Here is a 25,917-nt window from a genome sequence, read left to right as displayed (position 1 = left end):
AGTGGCAAAGCAGTTTGGGCTGTTGCTGGCAGACACTCACTTCATTGACAGTCCACTTGCTTAGCTGAATAAATAACTGCGAGGATAGCATTGTTTTATATAACAAAGGATTTCTCACTTTTTTGTTTGTTTGTTTGTTTTTTGGGGGGGAGGTCATAAAGTTACAATTCACAATTGCCAATTGCTTTCACAAATATGCAAAAAAAAAACAAAACAAAAAACAATCATGAGGGGGGCTAATACTTTTTCACTGCACTGTAATTTGATGGATGTGAACCAAACTGTAATCCTACTCCAAACCCATACCACTACCTGGTGGCTCCCAAAGTCTGACACGAAATCAAAAATCTGCCTTATTTTTTAATTAAAGATGATCACAGATATATAGAAAAAAAGAACAATGAAGTCTGACATGCAACATTTGAAAGAAATGCTTCAGATTCTTTAATTTTTCTAGGTCATGAAGGATATTAGTATCAAGTTCCTTGAGCTAAGATGAAATTGACGTGGATTTGATCAACTAAATCAAACTGCAGCCTTTTTTACTTGTTTTCTAGCTGTGTCTCAAGTTTCCAACAGGATTGCTATGTAGGATTGTGACAGGCAGTAACATTGTGTCAGAACTAAGTCAAAGTGTCAGAAGTTAGATTGTTATTTTGAGAAAAGAGGAGCTTTCCCAGCATTATTTAATGGCAGTGTTGGGGAGTAACGGAGTACATGTACCAGTGTTACGTATTTAAAATACAAAATTTGAGTAACTGTATTCCATTACAGTTACCGTTTAAAAAGGTGGTATTCACAATACAGTTACTTTGTTGAAATAAAGGGATTACGCGGCGATCTTTTCCTGTTTCATATGTTAGGCTGTCCCCTCTCTATTTTTGGTAATTCCACGCCGGTGGAAACTCAAACAAAACACGCATTCAGAGGCTCTCATGTCTGTGTCTCAATCTCACGGCCCCTGTCACCTCTGCTTGCGGCCGCATAATGACGTGAAGAAATATTTTTTTAAATTATTGTTCAAAAGATTATTTAATATGAAGGCAATAGGCAGAGTGTTACAGGCATGGCCCTAAAGACTGTAGCCTCATGGGCAGTGTAGTCCAGTGGTAAGTGAGCTATTAAGACTCGACTGTACACTGTGTTCGTGTTTTCCTCCTAAACAATAAGTTCCGTTGGAGCAGCCTTTCAACGCCTCTCTCTGTCTCTCGCTAGCAAAGTTGACCCAGACAACAAAGTAAAGCTAGTTTTTGGCTACGAGCCCGACACGAACCCGACGTATTAGCCAGAGGTCCCTTTACTACGGATCGGAGCCGCGGACCTGTTTCATATGCATGCAGAATAGTTTTCTATAAGAGATCGCTGCAAAAAGTGCAGCCTTACCTAATGTCCACCCTACTTTTACTCATTTTATATTAAGACTTAAAAACCTAGTTGGTATTGGTATGGTGAGTATCCTTCAGTAATAGTGATAAATCACACAGCAATAGTACATTCATGTAGTTGTAAAAAGCTTGATAATATATTAAGTAATCCAAAGTATTCTGTTATGTTACTCTCATTGAGTAATGCAACAGAATACTTGACAAAATACATTTTGGGGCATATATTCTGTAATCTGTAGTGGAATACATTTTAAAAGTAACTGTCATGATTCGGCTGTGTGCAGGCAGGATGAGGACCCAAACGCAAGCTCACGGAGGCAGGAATGAACTGAAAACACAGCTTTATTGCTGGACAGAAAAACCGTACAAACTAAACTGGGAAAAGCTCATTATAATGTACACTAGGAGACACGGGGAGAATCACACACAGCATGAGGGAGAACGCGACACAGAACTGAGGGAGACGCAGACATAAATACACAGAGGGTTAACGAGGGAAGTGGGAGCACACGGGGAACACAGGTGACACTGATAATCATAACAAGACACGGCAGGAGTAAACGCAACACTGACGGGAGACTGTCAAAGTAAAACAGGAAGTACAGAGGTTCAGACAGGAGGAGAGAGAGCACGGGGAGAGCACAGACATAACGGGCTGGGGAAAACATGGAATAAAACACAAGGAGAGACGAGGGCTCACAGATACACAGAGGGACCCAGAGGGACACACAGGGGGTAAGAGTCACAAGGGGAAAACACATAAGGAAACAACGTAACAGAGCAAACCCAGGAAGCATGGCCTAAATAAGGAACAAAATACATGAAAACTAAGAATACTGGGCCAACATGACCCAGGACCATGACAGTAACCTTCCCAACACTGTTTAATGGCTAGACTGAAGGTTTCTAAGAGGGCAGACCTCTAAAAACACTTGGTGAAAACTGGATCAGTTGAATCAAAGCAGGATTTGACAGACCAAAATAAGCACACCATCAAGTCTTGCACTACTGACGTAAAAATTCTAAAGAATTTTTAAATTTTTTCTGTCTAAACAAGGTCATAGTCTCAGAGGATGCATACGGGCGATCGTAGCTCAAGAGTTGGCAATTCATCTTGTAGTCGGAAGGTTGCTGGTTCGAGCCCTGGCTCCGACAGTCTCGGTCGTTGTGTCCTTGGGCAAGACACTTCACCCGCTGCCTACTGGTGGTGGTCAGAGGGCCTGGTGGCGCCAGTGTCCGGCAGCCTCGCCTCTGTCAGTGCGCCCCAGGGCGGCTGTGGCTACAATGTAGCTTGCCATCACCAGTGTGTGAATGTGTGTGTGAATGGGTGGATGATTGAATGTGTAAAGATATTTTCACTGAAATTGAGATCTCGATTATTTGACGATATTTATTTAACAATAACAATGTATTGAATAATGGCTTTAAAGATTGTCAAAAAATAATATAAAATAGTGTGCAAATACTGATTACAGTGGAAATGTTTGCAATATAAAAAATAAATGCAAAATGTAAACATCTATGTTTAGTGAACTTCAAAATATTGCACAATATTTGATCCACGTCTGACTCCGCAAACCCATAATGTTTCCACACCACTGAAGTCGTTTCACCTCTTTTCAACCAGCGGCATTCTTTCTTCAGCAGCCATTATCCTCTCCTCTCCAAATAACTTCTGCTTAGCTTTCCGAGCTTCCCTCGGGTCCTCTTAATTGTTGTGACGCGTGTTCGAAACGCAGAGAGGTGCGCTCAATTTGCCACACAGAGCAGCGCGAGAGTAAAGCAGGAGGGAGGTGCTAATACTCGGCTCAGTCATTTTTAATGATCGTTGAAAACCCAGATCGTAATCGAGATTAAAATTCGATTAATTGAGCAGCCCTACATTGTAATGGAAAAACGTTTATTTACTGATGAATCCTATTTTGTGGTTCGTGGTAGTAATGGAGGGGTGTTTGCAAGGAGACTGACTGAAGAGAGAAACCACACGACAATGCATCAAACCCACAGTAAAACACTTTGAAGAGATTTCAAGGCTTCATCTTGCACTCTGGTTTGTATCTCTGTGGAGAAGGATTCATATTCATAACTCAAAGATATGAAGAACCATTTAAACCCAAAGACCAAGGGCAACTGTTTGTTATGGACTTATTAAATGTCACCACAAACCCACTGAAAATTTTGGGGTAACTTAAACAGTCAAAAAGACAAACATTCCTGATCTCAAACACAATAGTTCTGACTATAACTATGGGTAGCTTTATTTAAAAACACACACACACATACACACACACACACACACACACACACACACACACACACACACACAGAATGACACTTCAGCGTCTCAAAATACTCGGGATTAGTTGCATTGCTTTATGGCGTAAAAGGTGTGGGTACGTAATGGGGATGTGGGTGTGTGATGAAGTTTCCTAGGAAGAATAGGAAGCAATAACTTGTGCTAATTGCTACCTTTTTGTTACAGAGTGCCCTTTTGTTTGCTACCTTCAATCAGCCTAATGTAGATACCCTTTAAATACCCTTTAGAGTCAGGCTGACTAAAACTGGCTTATCCTAACTGCAAGAATGGATAATAAAATGTTTTTGTTTTTGTTTTCTTCATTGTATGCCCTTTTCTTCAATGTACTAGTCTTAATTAGGCTGGCTAAAATGTAGAGATATAAATGATGCGCCAAATTCAAAACTGTTTTTTAAGGGTAATTTTTCTCTGTTTTGTCATCATTTTATTATCTGTGAACTTTGCAAAATAAGCAAGAAAGCTGTTTCCACTAAAGGTGGAAACAACAAACTTCACCATTTCATTTCATACAGCAGGAATGTAAGGTGGATATACTAGCAGCTAGTGATGTGCAACCCAAAGTAAACAAATGACTCAACCAGCTTCTCTGGAGTATTCACTGGCGCTCCATTTGACAGGGAGACCAGGGTGGATGAAAATTATTGATGTGGATACATAGAGGTAAAATGAGGGCTTCAAGCAACTTGTTAAACAACACTGAGCCAAAATGCAAAGTCCTGAGTAGAAAATATTTATCAGTTCATGTTTTAGTATGTAACATTGTTACACAAATGAACCCCACCATCAGGAAAATAAACCATAATTTGATTTAAACGGACTAAACACCACAGGTGTGAAAACACCTGTGAGAGGTTTAGTGTTACACACTCAATTTTTTGATATTTAGTTGTAAAGCATCCTGGTACTTGTAGAGCAGTTCCTGTGGCTATTTGTCATAGTTTCAATGCAATTATGAACTCAAAACAGTGAGTGTAAGTATTGTAATAGCCACAATTACACAATTACAAACTGTATACACAGTGGGTCATTCCCATCACTGGGCCCACAGGTGAAACCTCTGTGAGACAATGGACCACCCCACCATGATGTGAGCTATTATGGTCACCTGAGGCCAGATGTGAATGGGAGTTGAAACGCCTGAAAGGGATCTCAGGACTGCACTGTTGGTGGCTGATAGTGGCTACAGTAGACGTCAATGGTGCCCTTTACTCGTCTCTTAAACCATTTGTCTTCTCTGTCCAAAATATAAACACTGGCATGCTGGAAGGAGTGTCTTCATCTTAAAATGCAGTTGTAAAGCTGCGTTGTTTCCTGTTAAGGTGGTGTTTGTAGAGAGGAGAGCTGTTTGTCCTATGTAGAGATCTAATCACTTCTTGCTACACTGCACCGCATACACTATGTTGTTTCGCTTGTGTTTGGGTGTTTTGTCCTTGTCAGGAAACAAGGGAACAACAGTTGGTCTACGACTGAAGAAGACTTTTGAATGAGGTGCAAAATGTCCAGAAGTCCAGTTGCCTTTTTTTCAAGCTGTTAAGACGACCATAACCCAGCTGACGGAGACCCTAGACCAGGGATGTCGAACTCCAGGCCTCGAGGGCCGGTGTCCTGCAGGTTGTCGATGTGTCCTTGATCCAACACAGCTGATTTAAATAGCTAAATTACCTCCTCAACATGTCTTGAAGTTCCCCAGAGGCCTGGTAATGAACTAGTCATTTGATTCAGGTGTGTTCACCCAGGGTGATAACTAAAAAGTTTGAGTCGAACTCAAGGCCTGGAGTTCAACACCCCTGCCCTAGACAAACAACATCCTCAAACAATTTTTATGAACAGGTAAATACCAGATCTTTTTGTAAAACACTGTAAACATGTTTAATTATGTTCTAAAGTTTGCTGTTTTAATGTGGAAGTACTGCAGTTTTTCACACTCTACATTGGCGTCACTTTGTTGTCCTAGAAGAAGTCCAATATAACTAGTGTATAGAGGACAGCTGTAAAAGTACCATCAGTCACATTCTGCTCTTTCAAACGTTGACTGTACGTCAGCCCTCACTCAGATAAAGAATAAACTGAACACTTCCTTCTGTCACATTTAGTACTTTTATCTGTTTGCAAATTCTGCCACATCTCATGCTTGCTCTGCTTATGAATGAGGTACTGCGTTTTTCTGCCACTTTATCATTTGCATGTGAAAGACTGTGGATGTGGTATTTTGGACATGGTAGAGGAACACAGTGTGATTCTACCTAAATGAGTGAAGGAAGAAATAGAAGAGAATACTGTGGAAGACCGCAGAGTTCAGAGGCATTATACCAAAGCAGACATCCTATCTGATCACCACAGAGCCAGGCAATAATGGACCTGTCCCCATTAAAAGAGATGCACTGAAATTGCCCTGACCTTTTTTTTCTTGGTGTAGTGGCAAATAGAAATAATATTTGATTGTGTTGTGGAGGCATTTGTGGAAAAAGCAGGCAACACAAAGAAAAGAATAGGCTAAAAAAAAGGAAGGATTAGCACTTTCACGGCCTATTCATGTGGGCTACTCTGGAACACTACTCAAAATAGCTTCAGTTTATACACATGAAAACAGTACTTTCTTTTTATATCCAAGATCTGTGTTTGTTTGGTATTTCCAGAGCCTTTGTATTGTAAGAGTGGCATCAGCGGGGATTCAGAACATGTAGTTATCATATGGATTCACAGTTCCCAGAAGTGGTTAATGAGCAATTAGAAGATGTGACTATAGAGAGACAGAATTAAGTTTTTCAATAATTAGAAGTCAATAAATGCATTGATTTGGATTTTTATAGCACAGCAAAGTGTATGAATTTACATCTTTGTATGTATATACATATACATATGTATATAGATTAGTCTTAAAGTGTTAGCAAGCCATATCTGTCTTCTTAGATATGTTGATGTTATATATAATTATATATTATATATAATTTCTTTGTATATTTATATAATTTCAGCACTGGTGGTGTATTTTAAACTTATCCTATGTATTCAGTCTCATTTGAGTCTTCCATCTTCTCTGCTTTTCCCAGCAGTTGAGTTGCAAAAGAATACAAACAGTAATGGTCAACAGGAACACAGAGCCTAGAAGCTATATTTATGAGTCTTCTCAAATATGCTCCGACTCTTTATCTATAGCCATATTACAAAATAGATAGTTGTTCCCCTGATTGTTATGCAAGTATCTTTTTTATCATAATAGATCATACTCATAATTAAACAGACCAGACAACTACATGCCATAAAGTTATATTTATTTATAAGTTATATTTAGCCAGCAAGAAGTTATGTTCTAATCTGTCCTAATCTGCCATCAGCTAATATCCAAAACCTACTAATTCATTGCTGGATAACCTGCTAACATATTTTAATACACAAGGTAATTTGATTCATGTGTTTTGGATAATATACAGTCTTTTTTTTAAGAAACAACATTTTACCCTTTACAAGGGTGTCTCAAGCTTTTATTGTGCTATATCTCTGTGTCTCAGCTAGTGTATGTTGCTAACATCCAGGAACTGTTGAGACGCTCCATGATCCGCCATTGCTATAAAAAAAAGAAAAAGAACAAAATGGTCCATTAGAGTGAATGAAGATGACACAACCATCCAGAGCTCCAGCTATTCCTGCAGTTTGTCCAGAGGGAATGTTCTGGAACTCTCTCAAAGATACTAAAGGAGTCTTCCCTTTGTGAGCATATGTGACAAGCTGAGCAAGAATAAGGACATAGTAGTTTTTGGAAAAATTAGGTTCATTTTACCCCCCAAAATGCAAAGAAATATATGAATAAATAAAAAGTCAAATGATAGTTTTAGGCTCTAAAAGGAGGTCAGATAAACAGAACTAAACTCAAACTATAATGATAACATTAGATAAAGTACAATAATATACTAATTATTAAAAAAGAACCAAACTGGATAAAAACAAACCACATGAATGACTATATCCTCCTCCTGAGAACCAGCCTATGTCCTCTGTAATGGACACTGTTTTTGGTCTATATCTTTTGACTTATTTGAAATACCCTACTAAGTCCTGATGTACTGAATAGAGGACATCCTGGGTTTCCATTGATATCTCATGTGTTTGGGTGGCCTCTTTTAGCTCCAAAGGAAGGAAATTACAAAAAAAGTTCAATCTCAATATTTTTTTTCCTCTGTTCTCACGAGGATATCACAAACTGCTTTGTGTCATTATATTATGTCCTGGAATAAGAGTGCTTCTTAAAATGTTTGTGAAATGATTAAAATTGCCTATAGACATACAGTGAATGTGGGGCTTATGGGATCATCAGTGGTCCCTTGTCTTCAGGGCAGTTGCCTGCTATGCCCTCATGGTGAAATGGTGGATCACCTGAAAACCCATTTAAACACATTTAAACTCTGGTACCCACAAAATCTTACTTATTATCTTTAACTACTGGGTTTAGTTTAAGTTACCTCTTTAAAACCATATATTTCCCACTCATGGCAAAGAACATCCTCTGAGCAGAAGGGCAGAAAAAAACGGAATTAATTAGTGAGTCCATTAATCAGGCTTACTTTCTGAGCTGGTGAATCTAAGCATGTATTCCCCATCTTCTTTAACTCACCATTACAGAGTAAATGCTTTTAGTCAATCAGCACAATTCATTCACCCAACCACCTCCTCTCGTTAAGTTCAAAAGTTAATTCTCTACAAGCTCAACTGGTGCAGTAATTATCAGGGGCCACTGAAGCCTTAAACATAAGACACATCTTTGAGCTGGCTGCAACCTTTTTACTCTCACTACACCAAAACAATCAATAGTACTCTCACTGTTATTGGCCAGCTGTAAATATATGTGGGTAACTATGTGGTGATGCCAAAGATTTTGAACCATCCACTTCATTAAACTCATCCTGTCTCATCCCATTAATGTCTGTGTATTGACAGGCTTAAAAGAGGAGGTCTTGCTGCTGTAGCAGTGTTAACTGTTAGACCAGTAGCTTCTGGTACCGCTTGATTATGTGTCAAGAGTTTCAATGAAGAGTCACATCTTTAACACTGTCCCCACAGGTGGGAAAATATTCCCGCCATTTGTCTTTTCATATCATGCAGAAGCATTAAAATTCTAACTTTCTTTTTTTTATGTTTATAAATGTAAATTCATATTCATGGATCAAATATATAATATTACTCTGGTGCAAACTGTTATTACAGCAAGGTTGTATTTAGGTTGTATTTAGTGTTCTTTTTGTCATTTATTTGGATGATTTTTTTTTTAATGGAACATTGTCTGCGTATGCCAGTGATGACTAAATCTGTGTTAATATGATATATTTGCTATATTTGCTGATGTTCCTCTTGTTAATTTCAGGGCACACATTTCAAGTGCTATGACTGCAATTCCTTATAGTGGTAATAACTTGAAGCCTTTGTTAATGTACTGTAGGAGAACTAATCATAGTTAAAATAACAGAAAACTTTTTTTTAAAAGTCGGATTCCTAATAGAAAGATTTAATACTCTAAATCGGAAGGGGGGCAGGATGCGGACGGGGAAAATCACAAATTTGCTTAACAATCTTGAAATGAAAGGCCAAGAAGAGCATCATTAATGTGTTACTTATGAATATATCTGAATCACCACAAGATTTGAAACATTTTGATTATTTTTCAGTTAGATAAGCAGTGTAGGGCTGCAGTGGTTAAAAACAGGAGTGCATAAGGCCTCAGCTACCTATGAAATGTGTCCTGGTCTTGTTTCTGTCTCTTTTCCTGCTTCTGTCCTTTGCACCATCTTGACTTTCTCAATATTTCTGTCTCCACACACAGAAAGGTACAACAGCAGTACCCATTAGGCTATTGTTCCAGTGACTTGCGGATGTGGTGTAAACGCAAGTTATATGAGATTATAGGAGGTTTAACTTAAAGGCCACACCTCGAGGCCAACGTCAAAAGCTTACGAACTGCTGACTTTGTGACCTTTATTTTGACAGATTACTGTAACATGTCTTCCCATTGAACATTAATTTATGCTGTAGTCTAAGAAAGCAGCTCCTGCAGGGTATACTGACTACCTGCTAGCTTCAGCATGAGCATTTGTTTCAAGTCCTGCTTAGCACATGGTGGGTTGATAGCAGCTGCAGGCTTCAGCCATCGTGATATTCACATGAAATGTTTAAATCGAAAAGAATCTCACACAGTTTGCTAAAAAAAAAGAGTAAGCTTTACCTCTAAACTATACAAACGATGAACAATAGAGGTGTCACCCATCTCTGAACATTGGTGCTTTGGCTGCTCCCACGTTGGCCTTTTGAAGCCAAAGTGACTATGTTTGTAAAGCAGATTTTACACTACATCTATAAGTTCACTACGGTCTGCTTGGGTTCCAATGAGATAAATTTCATCATCAGACAGTAAGCGTGAGAGTCCATCAGTGTGCCTTCCTGTTTCTTATGGCCGTGTGAACTAGTCCACAGAGAGTTTACATTACAATCCACCAAGCACATTTCTACCCAGGCAGACTTTAAAGAGGTATAACAGGAATGGGTACTCAGGTCTTATGCTCAACTGAGTTTAATCTAGTCTTAACTTAGCACTCCACCATTATACGTAAACATGGAGCGCTAAGTTAAAGTCTAATGCATCACACGCCAGGGTGAGTTCTAGTAATTACAAGTCCTGGTTGACATCTAAGCTTGTACTGTCCCTTCTCACGTACTTCATCGTCCCCATCTTGGTCCTTGAATACAGAGCCAACAGGTCAGTGGATGATGCAGTTATGGCACTGCACTTGAGGTTGCTTTTTATGGACTTCAGTTATGCTTTTAATACCATTCTCCCAGCTAGGCTGCTGGATAAGATCTCCCAGTTGAGTGAGCCTGCTCCCACCTGCAGGTGGATCACTTACTTCCTGTCTGACAGGAGGAAGCATGTGAGACTGGACTGCCATGGTTTAGACTTTCAGTGGATCAGCACTGCTTCCTCTCAGGGCTTTGTACTTTATCCTCTGCATATCTCTCTATACACTAGTAAGTAAGTAAGTAGTAAGTAAACTTTATTTATTAAGCGCTTTTTGCAGATAGACAATCACAAAGCGCTGTACATAAATATTAAAATAAACAATAAAATCGATAGACAATGTACACAATATAAAAGATCTAGCAGCTGCACCTAAACTCCCAAAGTTTGCGGTTGACATCATGCTCTCAGGGCTCACCTCAGGTGGGGTTGAGTCTGGAGCAACATGGAGCTCAATGCTATCAAAACAGTAGAGATGATACTGGACTTCCAGCTCCACCAGTTCCCATCTTCCAGCATGCCTGTCCAGTCGAGACTATCAAGTCCTTCCACTTCCTGGGAACAATCTCCCAGCACCTAAAGTGGTACCTAAACATTGGCTACCTCAACAAGAAGCCACTTTCTGCACCAGCTGAAGAAATTTAACCTGTCAAAGTCCGTGATGGTACAGTTTTACTCCTCCATCATTGAGTCTTTCCTCACCTCCTCCATCACCATCTAGTACACTGCTGCCACTGACAAAGCCAGATTGCAGCATGTCATCCATTCCAATGAAATGATTGGCTGCAATTCCCTACAAGACCTGTACACGTCCACAACGCTGAGATGGGCAACTAAGATTGCTGGCAATCAAATCTTGAGCATGATGATGGCAGAAAGATTGTTTCATATTTTGAAGGCCTTTAAAGTATATATTTGCAACACTGGTTTCTGAGGCATGATGTATGACAAATATGTAGTGCATTGTTTTGACAGGGGTGTTTTTGCTTCTATACTAATATTACAGATATTGTGTATCATTTCTGTTCAATATGTACAATGTTATAGATGTGCAGTGATTTCTGATGAGGTAAAATACCTGCAACTGTAGTACTTGTGAGGCTCTACAAACCAGTAGTGAGTAAGTCAGTGAATGAATGAGTTTTATGTTGTTGTATGTTGTTATATTAAAAGGAATCCAATCTGTTCTTTGTTTCCTCAGATAGTATTGAAGATTATATCCAGACAACTTCTTCTAATGTGGAGTCAGCCAATCAAGAACTTGCCAAGGCCAACCAATACCAGGTAAGCACTGAATCGTCCTGTGCTGCAGTGTGCTCCACACCTTGGAGTCATTTTGTTCCGTTTTCATTTTGTGTACTTGACTGAGCCTTTTTTATTGTAATGCACTCACACAAAGCTTAGCTTGATCAGCCATGCAAACAGGGGACTTTGCTAACTAGATTACACAGCTTTATCACATCCCCCACTAGCATAATAACAGAAATGATGCAATTTCATGTCATACTTTACTAGCTTTTGCCTTCAGTTAAAATAATTGTATTTACAGACAGAAACATAAAATGCCTGCCTGGAGTCTTTTAAAAACACAAATCCATATACAGTATGCAATTCCTATTCTGTGAGCATGTTACTTCTACTAAGATAATTTTATGTTTTATTCTACAAGTGTATTGACTTTGGGAGGAAAATGCATTAACGGACAACAACAGCAGACCAGAAATTAAATAGAATTTATTTTTTCACTCTCTGTGGTTTTTGGGCTACAATTTTGACTTCACAGCACATATTGGAGAGAGGTTTTATGAGATGCCCAAGGGCCTGCTTTCACTCTTTCTTTTTGAGGAAATATGTGTGTATTCTGCCATTTTGTCAGGGACTATCTCAGTAGGCCAGAGCTCTGTTTGGCTTTGTGCTGTGTAGGGCCCAGGCTATGGTAAATAATGTATCGACTGAAGTATCTAGCTAATAAAGGATATACCTTTTCCACACGTGTGACATATCTCTCTAGAGGTGCATCCAAAGTCTCTACCTACATATTTTGACAGACAAGCACATATATTCTGATGATTGACATTTAGATTTAGGTAGAAATCCATCTGGAAATTGTTTTCAATCTGGTATTGAAATGATATTTTCTTTGAATCATGGTTTGACCACTGGGCTAAACTTTCGTTTTGTGATAGCCACATGAATTTTTAACAGCAGCTTTAATATGAAAACAACTGCTGGGCACTTTCCAATGCCTGCCATGACTGCAGTGCTTTCTGTCTGTCTCTATATACTGCCGTTCGACTCGCAAGTGAACAAATAAGCGAATGGCAACAGCTTTCTCATTAATTGTCATTTCATTATCTCAAGGAGAGCTGAGCTGTGACCGAGCTCGCGCTGAGCAATTTAGCTCTCAGCCAATCCCGACAGCCTCTGTCTTAGTAGAGGCAGAGCAGCTGAAAGGAAGCAAAACAATAAAGGAAGAAGACAGAGAGAGAGACAGACAAGCACAAAGTCAGACAGACGCTCTCATCGCTGTCCCATGGCAACTGTCATCGGTGGAGAACACTGGCAAACAGAGCTGTCACCAAGAAGTCATATATCAAAGTACTGTTAATGACAGCAGCATTTTCATCAAATGCATAAATATCTATAGTCTTGCATCATTTGTGCGCTGTCAATGGTGCAATCTCTGTATGTGGTTGAAACACATCCAGTGTCTGCTCAAGATTTTACTGACTTCACTGATTTCACTTCTATTTACTGCTGTCACTGTTAACCTACCAAGTGACACTCTAACAGTGCGCACACACAGTCTGTCTGTGCTTCCACTTCATCTGATGGTTTGTCTGCTTTTAGTTTTCACCAGCTTTCAGTGCATTTGTCTTTGACAGACCCTTTCTAAATGTCATCTCACAAAATTTACTTCTGTATTCTTATGCTTCAACCAAGCACCAATCTCTTAAGGTGAAAATTCAAACTAAACACTAGTTCCTTGAGGCTGGCTGCAAAAGTGGATCAATCCACTTTAAAATGGACATGAAATACTACATGTATCCTGACATTCACAAGTGTTTTCTAACTAACATTCACACTCCAATGGATGCACCAGAAAGCAACTTAGGGTTAGTATCATGCCCAAGGATATTTGGCATGCAGACTGTGGAAGCCAGAAATTGAATCACCAACCGTCCCAACCAGCAGGTGACCTGCGCTACCTCCTGAGCTACAGCAACCCCTCACTTACATTTTGGTATTTCCTCAAGTATGAAGTTCTACTCAATGAAAAACAAGGACATAAGGTTTCCAAAAAAGTATGGCATCACATGTAATAACCTGTTATGCTACAAACTGGTTAACTGTGCATGGGAAAAGAGAATATTCTATTGCATAAAATAGTACTGCTCTGCCAGCTGATTGCGCCGCTCAGTCTGTAGACCTAAACCAATGAGGAAAAAACAAACTGGGAGCTGACAGTGTCAGACCGGTAACTAGCTTGTCGGTCGGGTGAACCACAGTGCGCCTGACTCAAACAACTCTCCTCCACACAGTCCTCATTTATAAAGGGCTCCACAAACCCAAACATTAAGGTCGATTTTCCACTTTCAGTGTAGCTAGCCAAACAGCAAAGAACTACTTACTGCTTAAGTAACAGAGAGTAAACGTGGACAGCATATCTTTGGTTTCTTAACATAAAATTTATTTCTGCAGCCAGGGGCAGTACAAAAGTGACCCCATTACACTGCATTTTAGTTTCTCACTCTCCACACCATTTCACACCAGTCTGAACTGTTGAAATAGCTCAAAGCAAATGATTCCATGCTGTGGTTTAATTTCAAATTTTGACCTTACTATCAAAATTTTGCAGTAGGAATTGAGACTTGACGATAAATTGAGAGAATAAAAAATTTAAATTAAAGAAAACTAAATATACCAAATGTAAAGGTGTAGACTTTAACTTTCTGTAATTCAATTTCAATTCACTTCAATTTTATTTATATAGCGCCAAATCACAACACCAGTCGGCTCGGGGCATTTTATACATTTTTATACTGTAAGGTGGGCCATACATACAGAGAAAAACCCAACAATCACATGACCCCCTATGAACGCAAGCACAGGAAAAACTCCCTTTTAACGGGAAGAAATCTCTGGCAGGACCAGGCTCGGGGAGGGGCATCTGTCGCAACTGATTGAGGTGACAGAACGAAGACAGAATAAAGACATGCTGTGGAAGAGAGCCAGAGATTAATAACGAGTAATGATTCAGTGCAGAGAGGTCTAATAACACATAGTGAGTGAGAAAGGTGACTGAAGAAGAAACACTCAATGCATCATGGGAATCCCCGGCAGCCTACACCTATTGCAGCATAACTAAGGGAGGATTCAGGGTCACCTGGTCCAGCCCTAACTATATGCTTTAGCAAAAAGGAAAGTTTGAAGCCTAATCTTAAAAGTAGAGATAGTGTCTGTCTCCTGAATCCAAACTAGAAGCTGGTTCCACAGAAGAGGGGCCTGAAAACTGAAGGCTCTGCCTCCCATTCTACTTTTAAATACTCTAGGAACAGCAAGTAGGCCTGCAGAGTGAGAGCGCAGTTTATTAAAACATTTAGAATACAAGAATAAGAGGGAGTGGGCACATATTGTTCACATAAAGTCATTGAGTGATCACAGAAATCACGTACAAGCAGAGAGCAGCACCCTGCTGAACTCAAATTTTAGGCCGTTTGCTCAACCTAGCAGTCATCACAGTGCAGTACTTCCCTGCAGTAGAAATTAGACTGTGGTAGTATGCAGATGCTACGCAGATTATATGCAAACTGGACAAGTCTGTTGCATCCAAATGATTCTGATTTACTACCATGCACATGAGTGCACAGCTCTAATAGTGCATAAACGTTCTTCTTTTTTGCCCAGGGCAAGATTCTATGTACATATTAGTAAATGAAGGCCATTGTTCTCTATGTCTACTTCAACAGAAGAAAATACATTTATGGTTGTGAACAGAGTGCATTTTGTTAGCTCGAGGCTGAAGTTTGATTCTGTGCTTCAGTGAAACAATTCATGTTTGTGGAGTTAGGAGGTCTGTCCACTGTTGAAATCACAGACATTTTACTACACCACACCCTTTCCCATGATAGGTTCTTTGTCCCTACTGTGCCACCAGTTAAACACAAAAAAATAGAGACAGACTTTTCTTTTTAATTCTGTAAAAGTACGTACATCAGAATACCAGGAACTGTGTGAAACTAATATATAGCACCATGATCTGAGTCAGGTACAGCAGCTAGTTATCAGTTAGTGGGTGTTAGATCTTCACCATCACTCACTATTTCCAAAGGTAGTATGTTGAATTTTTTAAAGTAAAAGTTAGAAACCTGCAGATGCTCGCGTGCCAAAAGCAATATTGTTATCACAAAAAGATTGAGCAGGACACAGAGGAAGAAGTGGGAGATGCAACTGGGCACTTAAAGCCAAGCCTGATTGTTGCTGAACACTCCTTGATGCACCAGTGCACAACAGCAGCAATGGTCAATAAAGAGCGGTTGTCATTTTCTTCTGGTGTCCCGCCTTGTCAACTCACTTTACATTGAAAATAAATTGAATCTATATCCATTATGTAGAGGCAGATTACTCTCCCCTCTGCAAGTGTCTCTAGTTGCTGTGATGTTTTATCACCTCATCTGTGTTCAGCGGAGCACGATGAACTCTGATTGTTGACGGTTGCACAAGAAGGTTTATAATTACTAATAAAACATGTGTTATTGCAATTCAGTGAGCAAACGCTAAAGCGGTTTAAAAAGTGGAAAGACTCACAGAATGACTGAATTATTATTGACTGGAAAGGGGATGTTCACGCCAATGATGATGTCATTGTTAAGACTTACAACTCCATCTATCTTCAGATTTGAAAATTGATCTCCCAGTGAGCACCTACTTTCTCTGACTCTCAAAAAATCAATGCACAGTTTTCCTCCGGCTAAACTGAGAACAGTATACAATGCTGGCTATCGTGATCATAGGAGGACCAATAGAAGAGGGAAGGGGAAGAAGAAGACATACAAAGGGATGATGCTTGGTAAATGAATGGCCCTATCTATATGTATACACATCTAAACTGGTGCACTTTTCACAAGTAAAATAATGAAAAAGAATCACATCATTACAAATCTCAGCGATCACTGCACTTGGACTGAAAGGATGTGCCAAAGCTGACAGGAAAACTGTCTTTTTGCTCACTCTTCCTTTCAGTCGCTCTGGACTCTTTATGTCACTTTGAAGGATATGGAGTGGAAATAACAATGTTTGATGTTACCCAGGTTGATGCCAGTGACACTCCTCTGGCTCTGCCCCAATCAGCCACAGCTGGGCTGAGCATTTAAAAAAGAGAGAGAAAGCCTAACTGCAAATAAAACGTGGATGCATTTCGGAAATGTTTGTGAATACACATTTTTCATTGGATCTAAAAATATATTGAACGTAACCAGTGAATGTGGAGTACAGTATAGCTCAAATGACTTATCATCCACCAGACTGCTCGCAACTTGGTTGGGTTAAAGGGTTTGGCATAAGCAAAGTTCTTGATGTGAGGTTATGGTTCTACACAAAGAGAGGCAGTTCAATCAACACTGAGCCTACAAAACCCAGCAATGAGACTATGTACACAAAGATGATTGACTGGTTGGATTTGTCTGTCAAAATTAAATGCTACAATGTATCTTTTGTTGAAATTTGATACGGACGTTTCCCTTCTCATTGTTTTGCTTTTTGCTTTAACTTCTACTACATGCTCCTGGTGTGTGACTGCAGTGTGTTGGGTGTGGCAATGTGTCAACTGAATTTTGAATCTTGGAAGCTAAATTAGTAACTTGTGACTTTGAAACTAGCTGGTAGCATGTAAGAACTAAGGGAGGAGTTTGCTCACAAAATTCTTTCCTTCGGTCACTAGATCATGCATTTGAATTGATTTTTATTTCTGACACCCATCCTCCCAGAAAGGGTGCCTCTCTCTGTCTCAAACGAGAAATCTTTCACATGGTAGCTGAATGCGTTAACCACTACATTATGGATTATATTGAATCTATAGAGGTTGTTGTGACTCATCCTCCTCTGACTCAGTGAGGCAGCTTCTGCACTCTTGTTCCATGACAGACAAAATGCTATGCAGGCAGGGGGTGGATTTTTTTTTCTTTATCTTTTCAAGTTTAGAATTGAAAGTAAAGGAACAATTTATATTTACAGATACTCTGGCGACAAACTGCTGCCTACAGAACTTTGATTAATAGAAAATCCACAGTCAAAGAACCTAAGAAAAAAAATAAGACTCTCTCAGAGGCAGTCATGCTGTTTGACTGACATGTGATCTTTGGAAAACACTGCACTAGAGCAGAAATCAGGTCTGAGGAACAAAGTATGAGGACAAACTGAAAAGAACACAGACAGCAGCGATTGATTGCTTAGCAGTAACATTTCAGACAACAGACTAGAAGACAGAGAAGAGTTATAGATTACCAATTGGTGTGAAAAGGTTGTATTGCTGTCCTGTGAGATGTAAACATGCCTTACATCACTATTTGTATGTTACTGTGGGTTTGTACACTGTTTCGTTTGCATGTGTGTCTACCCGTCAAATCTGTCTTGCTTCCAGAAAACTAATTTCTACCTCGACTGTGACTTTGGTTTCTACAGCTCTAGGAAGCAAATGTCAGCTGGGTTGAAAGCCACAGTAGAGTGACTCTCAATGACAGCAGCAGTACAGAGACTGCTGGTGCTTGACTCTGTTTGACTCCTACACACTCATGATGTGAAAAGCCTTATAAAGCAAGGTTTCCCCCTATTGAATCCAGCATAACTGTACACACTGCACATCGCTGTGAGATTAGTTCACCTTGCTTGCTTAAGGTTAACCCTCAATAGCACTGATGAAGGCTTCATTGTAAGTCAAGAAAAGCTTTAGACTGCCTTTATTATATTCTCTAACAGCTTAGTCGAATGAGCTGTGTCACTATAAATCTTATCTGTTATCTGTTTAAACAAAGACAGGTGAAGCAGCTCGTCGGGCTGGTTTCTTCAAGGCAAAAGGCAGAAGGAAATTACCAGTAACCAGTACCAGTATTGGGAAGGTTACTTTTAAAATGTATTCCACAGAATACAGTATTACAGGTTTACAGAATTACAGAATACATGCCCCAAAATGTAGTTTGTAACGTATTCCGTTAAGTTGCACAACGTGAGTAACATACTCTGAATACGTTGGATTACTTAATGAATTGGCATGCTTTTCACAACTACATGAATGTACAATTGCTGTGTAATTTATTACTATTGCTGAACCGAACATGATTATTTGCAGCTAACAGGTTGTTAATGCTATCCATCAAGTCTAACTCTCTATGCACTAACCTCAGCTAACGCCAGCTAACAATGTTAGCTCGGTGGCGATTAGCCTTAAGTAATAGTCATAAATCACACAGCAATAGTACATCGAAGATACTGACGTGGCTAGGGATGGGTATCGAAAACCGGTTCTTGTTGAGAACCGGTTCCCACTGTTTCAATTCCTTGGAATCGTTTGCCATTTTTGCAAACGATTCCCTTATCGATTCCAGTTGCCCCGAATGACGTCACCACGTTGCGGAGCGTCGGAGCATACCTGGCAGGAAACACGGCGCCTAAGCGGCTCAAACGCTCAAAAGTTTGGTTATACTTTACCAGAACGGATGACAACAGGGCAACTTGCAATACTTGCAAAGTAGATATTTCATTAAGGGAGGAAACACTACAAATATGCAAAAGCATTTGCTCACAAAACACGCGATGAACTTAAATGAATGTCGTGTTTTTAATTCCGCTCCGGACTCGTGAATCTCAACCAGCAGCAGCGGTAACGTTTGCACGTCCTCTCCCGTTAATGCGGCAGGTAAATAATCAACTAACAGTGCATATTATGTTAGCGCGATCTGCCTTATTACAAAACCTGCCATTACTGTGCATTTAGGTGACCATGATGAGACAGACAGAGTCTGGCTGGCGCTTGCTGGCAGTTGTCGCTGCAGTCCACCGGTAGCGTCTCTTTTCAGGCCCGAATGTCACCGAGCAGTGATTAAGTTTGTGGTCAAAACCTTGCAGCCATTTGCCACAGCAGATGGTAAGTGAATGTGATTAATTGTAGGCAGGGACATTACTGGATATTCTTGTGTAATTGCTACAGAATAATTTATGTTATACTTTGTTATTGCTACAGAAGAATATTTATTTTATTATTTTACGTTTACAATTTTCCCCGGGGACCCTGTGACACCCCATTGAAGAGCCGTAGGCTGTGGATCTCTTAAGATCTCACTGTTGGGTTTGTAAGGCCATGTTACTCCTAAATTTCTATCTTGTTGAAAGAGAAGATATAAAACAGTTCTAAGCTAATCGACCTTAGTGTTCTCCTTTTTAAAAACAAGAATCGATAAGAGAATCGATAAAGAATAGAATCGTTAAACAGAATCGAAAATGGAATCGGAATCGTTAAAATCTTATCAATACCCATCCCTAGACGTGGCACATAACCCAGGTAGCTACCACAACTAAAACAAGGAAGCTGCAGTAGGCTAACGTTAGTTTTTTAAAAAGAACTTACTGCCAGATGTTTCTTTAGGTTGGAGTCTTTTGACGCTGAGACCAGCTTGGTTGCCGGCAAACAGTTTGCATTGAACGGTCCATCCCTTTCTTCTTTCAATGTAAAGTGGTGTTGGAATTTCCAAGTAAGAAATGCATTCCTGCACGTGCACTGCTGGCTCTGTTGTGCTGGCTCCGGGTCCATTGTGTAACTGACACCACCAACATTAACAGGACGCTTACATTAGAGCCTCTTATTGCGTGTTTGTTTTATTGTTTGTTTGGGTTTCTGGCAATGCGTGGAATTACCAAAATTAAAGAGGGGATAGCCTAACATGAAACAGGAAAAGACCACAGTGTTATCCATTTATTTCAACAAAGTAACTGTATTGTAATTATTACCTATTTAAACGGTAACTGTAACGGAGCACAGTTACTCATATTTTGTGTTTTAAATACGTTACGCCGGTACGTGTATTCCATTACTTCCCAACACTGACCAGTACAGGACCAGGTCCACAAATCAGCTAATCAGGAAATACTGAAGCCCAGATTGCTGCTGGTGTGTGAACGTGGTGAACAAAGTTTGTAATGTAAAATTCTTTGAATGCTCAGTGAGAACTGGAAAAAAAACTTCATTAACACAAGTCTATTTACATGTAGACATAGCTAAATCCAATTTTATTTTTACAATTGAGAAAAACACTGCATCTACCAGCAGCTTCCCACCTCCATGGTAGATGCTTTGTCTGAAAATGGTGCTCGCATGAAATTTTGTTTGCTACTGATTGCTAAGAGAAGACAAAGGTGTGATCAGCATCTATACCTGAAATCTTTGTCACACATACTGCCCAACTTGTATGGAGATTGTCTTGACATTTCTTTCTTTACAGATCTACGGTAGTGAAACTAGTATTGGTCCTGTCAAGCAAATTCAGAGTCCCTTTATTCAAAAAATGTTAATATTTTGAATAATGTTTCTGGTGTGTTGTTGCAAAGAGTAAATAGTATACACATGGCAATATTTATGAAAAATGAGCAGCAGTATGCTACGTTGCTGTAAATAGTTGTGATCAGTATGCATGAGTCCATAGAGGAGATAAAGATATAAATCTAAGTAAGCATACATTTGGTCCCCTTTTAAACAGTGTCTAAAGTTAATGTCGGTATGTTTAAAAACTCCAGGAGGAAAATGAGCTTTTTCATGCATTATTCAACAAAAATATAAGAAATAAAAGAAATATGTTCTTCTAGATGAGACTAATCTGAGTTTGGCTTGCTCTTCAATGCAATATTTTTTCCCTCTCAAATCCCACCTCAACCTTTCATTCAAAGTACGGATATGACTTGGTCATCCAATAACAAGCCATTCCTCCTGGATTTACGTGTATGCCTATGATCATAATCCTGTCAAAAGGTCGACTTTCACTACACCTTCAACTTTGACAGGACTTAAGTTTATCTCTAATGTTTTTGGACAGCAAAGCCGTTTTTCCTTGCACATCTCCTAAGTGGGTCAGATTCGTAAGCATTTTCGTAATTGTAGATGAATGCACTTTCCCTTGCAGATCATGTGATTATTTCTGTGAGTTCTTGGAAACTTTTTGGTGGAGCAATGTGTATTCTTCTGACTAAAAATAACTTTGAGTCAATTGAAGTTCTTTCTTTCTGTAATGGTTCTGGGTCAGTTTCTTGTGTTTCGGTATTATTCTGTATTAGTGTTTTTGTAATCCATCTATAGTCTTGCTCTTTTCACTCTGTGGAAAGTGAGGCAGCTGTCAGACTGTCAACCAGTTGCTCTAAAACATTTACTGTACATTACTGTAGAATAACTGTTTAAATCAAACTTTTCTGTTTAACGCTTTAGACACACAACACACTAGTCAATGATCAATTATTTGCCATGTTAAAATCTGTTGTGCCGTTGGAAGAGTGTGTGTCACAGGGGGGTCTTGGAAATGATGTGATGTGACTTTAAAACACAGCTAAGTGTGTTTTAAAGTGACTTTTTAAATGCAGCTGTACACATGTTGACTGTGTTCTGACTGTATTTCATTTTGAAATCTTTTCACAGATTGAGATTTAGTCATTAAATTATGTCAAACAACATTTCAAAAGGCACAGGGGTTGAAATCCAAAGTCTAAACCTAGACGCATTTTCCATTGAAAATCACTTAAATCTAAATCCACATAAGTCTCATTGGGTCTACCCAGAACTGGATCTGCCCAAAGGTTTCATAGACTGTACTGGATCAGCAAATTGGGCCCAGGTTGGAATGCAGTTGCATGCCAGGATGAATCCAAAATGGATGTGGTTCACAGATTCAGACTGTAGTAAGCCCAGATCCAGTTTTGCTATGGACATTTCCATTGGCAATGACATTAGATCATATTAAATTTTCTCTTTAAACAAAGTAAAACCAAACAAACAAGAAACAGGTTGTACATCCCATTAGTTGATTACATTTTTACTGAATCAATGAAATGATCATAAACTGTAGCAAAAGAATATTTTTTGAAACAAAAAATTTCAGGGCAAATCGGTTTTTAGTGTATTGCTCTCTGGGTAACTAATATCACATTCTGCTCATGTTGCCCTTAGTTATGCAGGTAACTAAGGGCGAACATCAGTGTCGACTGAACAATGTACCGCTGTTCTGCAACTCAAAACTCAGAGTTGCCAATCTCAGAGTATATCAATTTTATCACGTTTATTGGAGCTGGAGCCTATCCCAGCCGTCACAGGACAAGAGGAGGCAGGGTACACCTTAAATATTTTCAGTCTATCACAAGACTAACACAACCTGAGACAGACAACTATTCACACCAATGTAGAATCACAGATTATCCTAATCAAATGCATGTCTTTGGACTGTGGGATGAACTGGGGTACCTGGAAAGAACACATGCAAATGTGGAGAGGGCATGTAAATTTCACAGAAATGCTCCAGCCTAGATTTGAACCTTCTTGCTGTGAGGCAGCATTACTAACCACTGCACCACAGTGACAGTTCTATTGGTAATCAGTCTGCTAAATTAACACCTATCATGTCCAAAAACACTTTGCCATAAGTCATGACTGAAATATTCCTTTGACCACTGTGGAAGCTACATGGAAAGCACTCTGCCAGTGACATCTTTCTGAGGTTTGGGTGTGTCTGAGGGCTTCCTCTCCTATTTGCTTATTCCGCTGCTTAGATCTTTTTCATGATTTTTCATGTGTTTGAGTAAACTAGTGGTATTTCAAATAGCCTTCACACTCACAAAGCTTGCAATGTTTTCATTTACAACTGTAAAATCTCTCTGCAGGACACTCCTCTTGGACTCTACCATCATGCTCTCACTCACTGCTGTGAACATATGTGTGCTTAGCACCACTGAGTCACGTGATGGCAAGACTACAAAACACAGGGAAACAAAGTGTGCATGCAAACTGTGAGAGGAGCAGTGTTTGCATAGGGATGTCTAATTTGAGAAACTAAAGCTTCAACCCCATTAAGCTATATAAGTCCTGTACCAATATCAATGCTGGTATTGGTACTGTTGATATAGTGGTCAAAGCTTTAAATAAAACTAAATTCCACCAGGGACTAATGAGGTTGTGATCACTGGCGCATAATCCAGAACCTGTCAACTCTTCATTTGTAAATATGAAGTTGTGATACTCTTTCTACATAACTGATCTCTTTTTTTCATTTATTTACATTTTTTAAAATGACTATGAAATGTTACTTTAGCAGACTTTGCAAATAAAATCATAACAGCCTAATTAAAGTAAAGGAATGAGATGTCTTCCCTAGTTACTAAACACTCAAAAGTGTATTCCACCAAAGGCACCTTTCTCAGGGACTAGTAACCTTTGAAGTGGCCCACAACTTTTCAACAAGTACTTAAATTACATTCTGTGGGAATTCTGATGCTCCCATGAAAGTCTTAGTCGTAGGCCTTTCTTATATATTGCTTTTTTACTCTACTGAGCACTCAAAATGCTTTATGTACTATGTTTTATTGACACATTCATACAAGCACTCTTTCCCTACAAATAAGTGCCTGTTCTACTTCCTGATCCACAGTCACCCTAAAAGTTGCCTAATTGAAGTATTTCACCCAGTCCATTTCTTTAATCTCACTTACCTCAGCTGTAACTGGCAAAAATGTGTTTTTGCTGCTTACTTTAAGGTCTGTTGCATTCATTTTATTTATAATGTACTGTGTGTAAAAACAACAGATTACATATGATTACTCTAAATGAAACTTGGGACTGTAGTGGAAATCCAAACACATCATGTTCTGATGGAACACTCAAGTTCCTCTAAAAAAACATCCTGTGAGTAATCTCATCAATGATTCCATGTTCACAGCTCATAATGAGATTGTTGTGACGCCAAAGGAAAAAAAAAGAAAAAACTATGTTCCAAACATTTATAACATAATGCTGGCTGGTTAAATCAGCGGTTGAATATACATAGAAGGCTTCCCATTGCATATTGGCCCAGGAAAGTGTAGCAGAAGCAATGGCCACTGCTTGCCACTGTGAATAACAAAAGTGACATAGAAACAGGTGAGTCATAACCAGTGGTGAGATAGTCCTCAGAGCATTAAGATATAGGGAGTAACTGGTCAGACTTAACTTTGCTTACATTAACATCAGAAAAAACAATGTATGCAGGGGTTTGCATGGCCAAATAGCAAGTAGATGTAATCTAGATATAATGTCTAGGTGGTCCATATGTTGCACCTTTAATGTTACTTTAAACAATTATGCATTGTATTGTTTCATTGAATTATAAATGCTGTCTACTTTAATACTGTGGTAAAATCTTCAGTATCCAGCAAACTGTTCTGTTTGAACTTTCCCATTTTCTTATGTTGCTGAGGTTAGAGAGAAGCCTCAACCATTTGTCTACCATAGGTAGACAAAATAACTGTCTTTTTTAAAACAAATGGCCAATCAGTAAAAGGCTAAATATGCTGATGTTTTTCAGGCTTTTTGTTTCACTATTGACAATGGCTGCCTCCTCCCAGGGTGCCAGGATTGGCCATGAAGTCTGTTTTTATTTGCTGCTCCTCTTAAATATCATAATCAGGGTGACTGCATGGGACTCTGAGTTTTATGTAAATGACATATAAGCCGATTACAAGTGAGGCAGTTCCGCTGTAAATATTATTTATTTTATGGACTTCCAATTTTCCCGACCAGATGCGATAAAGTGAGAATACTATTATGGCCATTATCACTGCATTGCATTATTGTTGTATTATGAGGATATTTCTCATGTCACACAAGGTAAGTAGTTTTTCTCCCAGAGACACTGAAAATTTGTCTTCCATGTGAGAGAGGCAGAGATAAGACAGATTGTTGATTTGTATGGCAGTGCTATCAGCTTTAATAGTTCTGATGTGGTTTTTCTATATTCTTCCTGGAACGAAGGGCCGTTCTGGAAATGTTTTATGGTTGTAGAAAGTGTCATGGGGCTACAAAAATATTGGAAAGGTGAATAAGCCATTCTTGTTTCTCTCCTCTCAAACTAATATCTCCTCCTTCACCTTGACCAACACTGCTGACCTTCATACAGACAAGTGGGATTTCTCAAACAGGGACAGCAAATGACTGGGCTGCAACACATGCAAAACAACGACAAGTCTTGAAGGCTGTTGAACAAGAGAATGCAACAATATTCCCTATTAGGTTAAATAGAGTGCATTTTCATACTGTTTCCTCAATGATGAGAATTAATATCTGATGAAATAACTTAAAACTTGTGGGTTTAAATAACAAGGAGGATTTTTTTAATTATATATTTATATATATATATATATTTATTATTACTACACAG

At 39.2% G+C, this 25,917-nt stretch overlaps 1 protein-coding gene across 3 annotated transcripts in view; it reads left to right on the top strand.

The window, feature by feature from the left end:
- Positions 1–25,917, top strand: part of tsnare1 (T-SNARE Domain Containing 1) — a 213,404-nt gene that overhangs the window by 138,018 nt on the left and 49,469 nt on the right. For all 3 annotated transcript variants that reach the window (XM_013268380.3, XM_025911723.1, XM_005472380.4), the window contains exon 10: positions 11,685–11,767. In XM_013268380.3, the coding sequence (XP_013123834.1) occupies positions 11,685–11,767 (83 nt within the window). The remainder of the gene's footprint in view (positions 1–11,684; positions 11,768–25,917) is intronic.

This window comes from Oreochromis niloticus, linkage group LG11 (genome assembly GCF_001858045.2).
Source record: "Oreochromis niloticus isolate F11D_XX linkage group LG11, O_niloticus_UMD_NMBU, whole genome shotgun sequence".
In the NCBI taxonomy this organism is placed as follows: Eukaryota; Metazoa; Chordata; class Actinopteri; order Cichliformes; family Cichlidae; genus Oreochromis; species Oreochromis niloticus.
The sequence above is the reverse complement of the archived record's forward strand: the minus strand, read 5'-3'. Positions and strand labels throughout refer to the sequence as shown.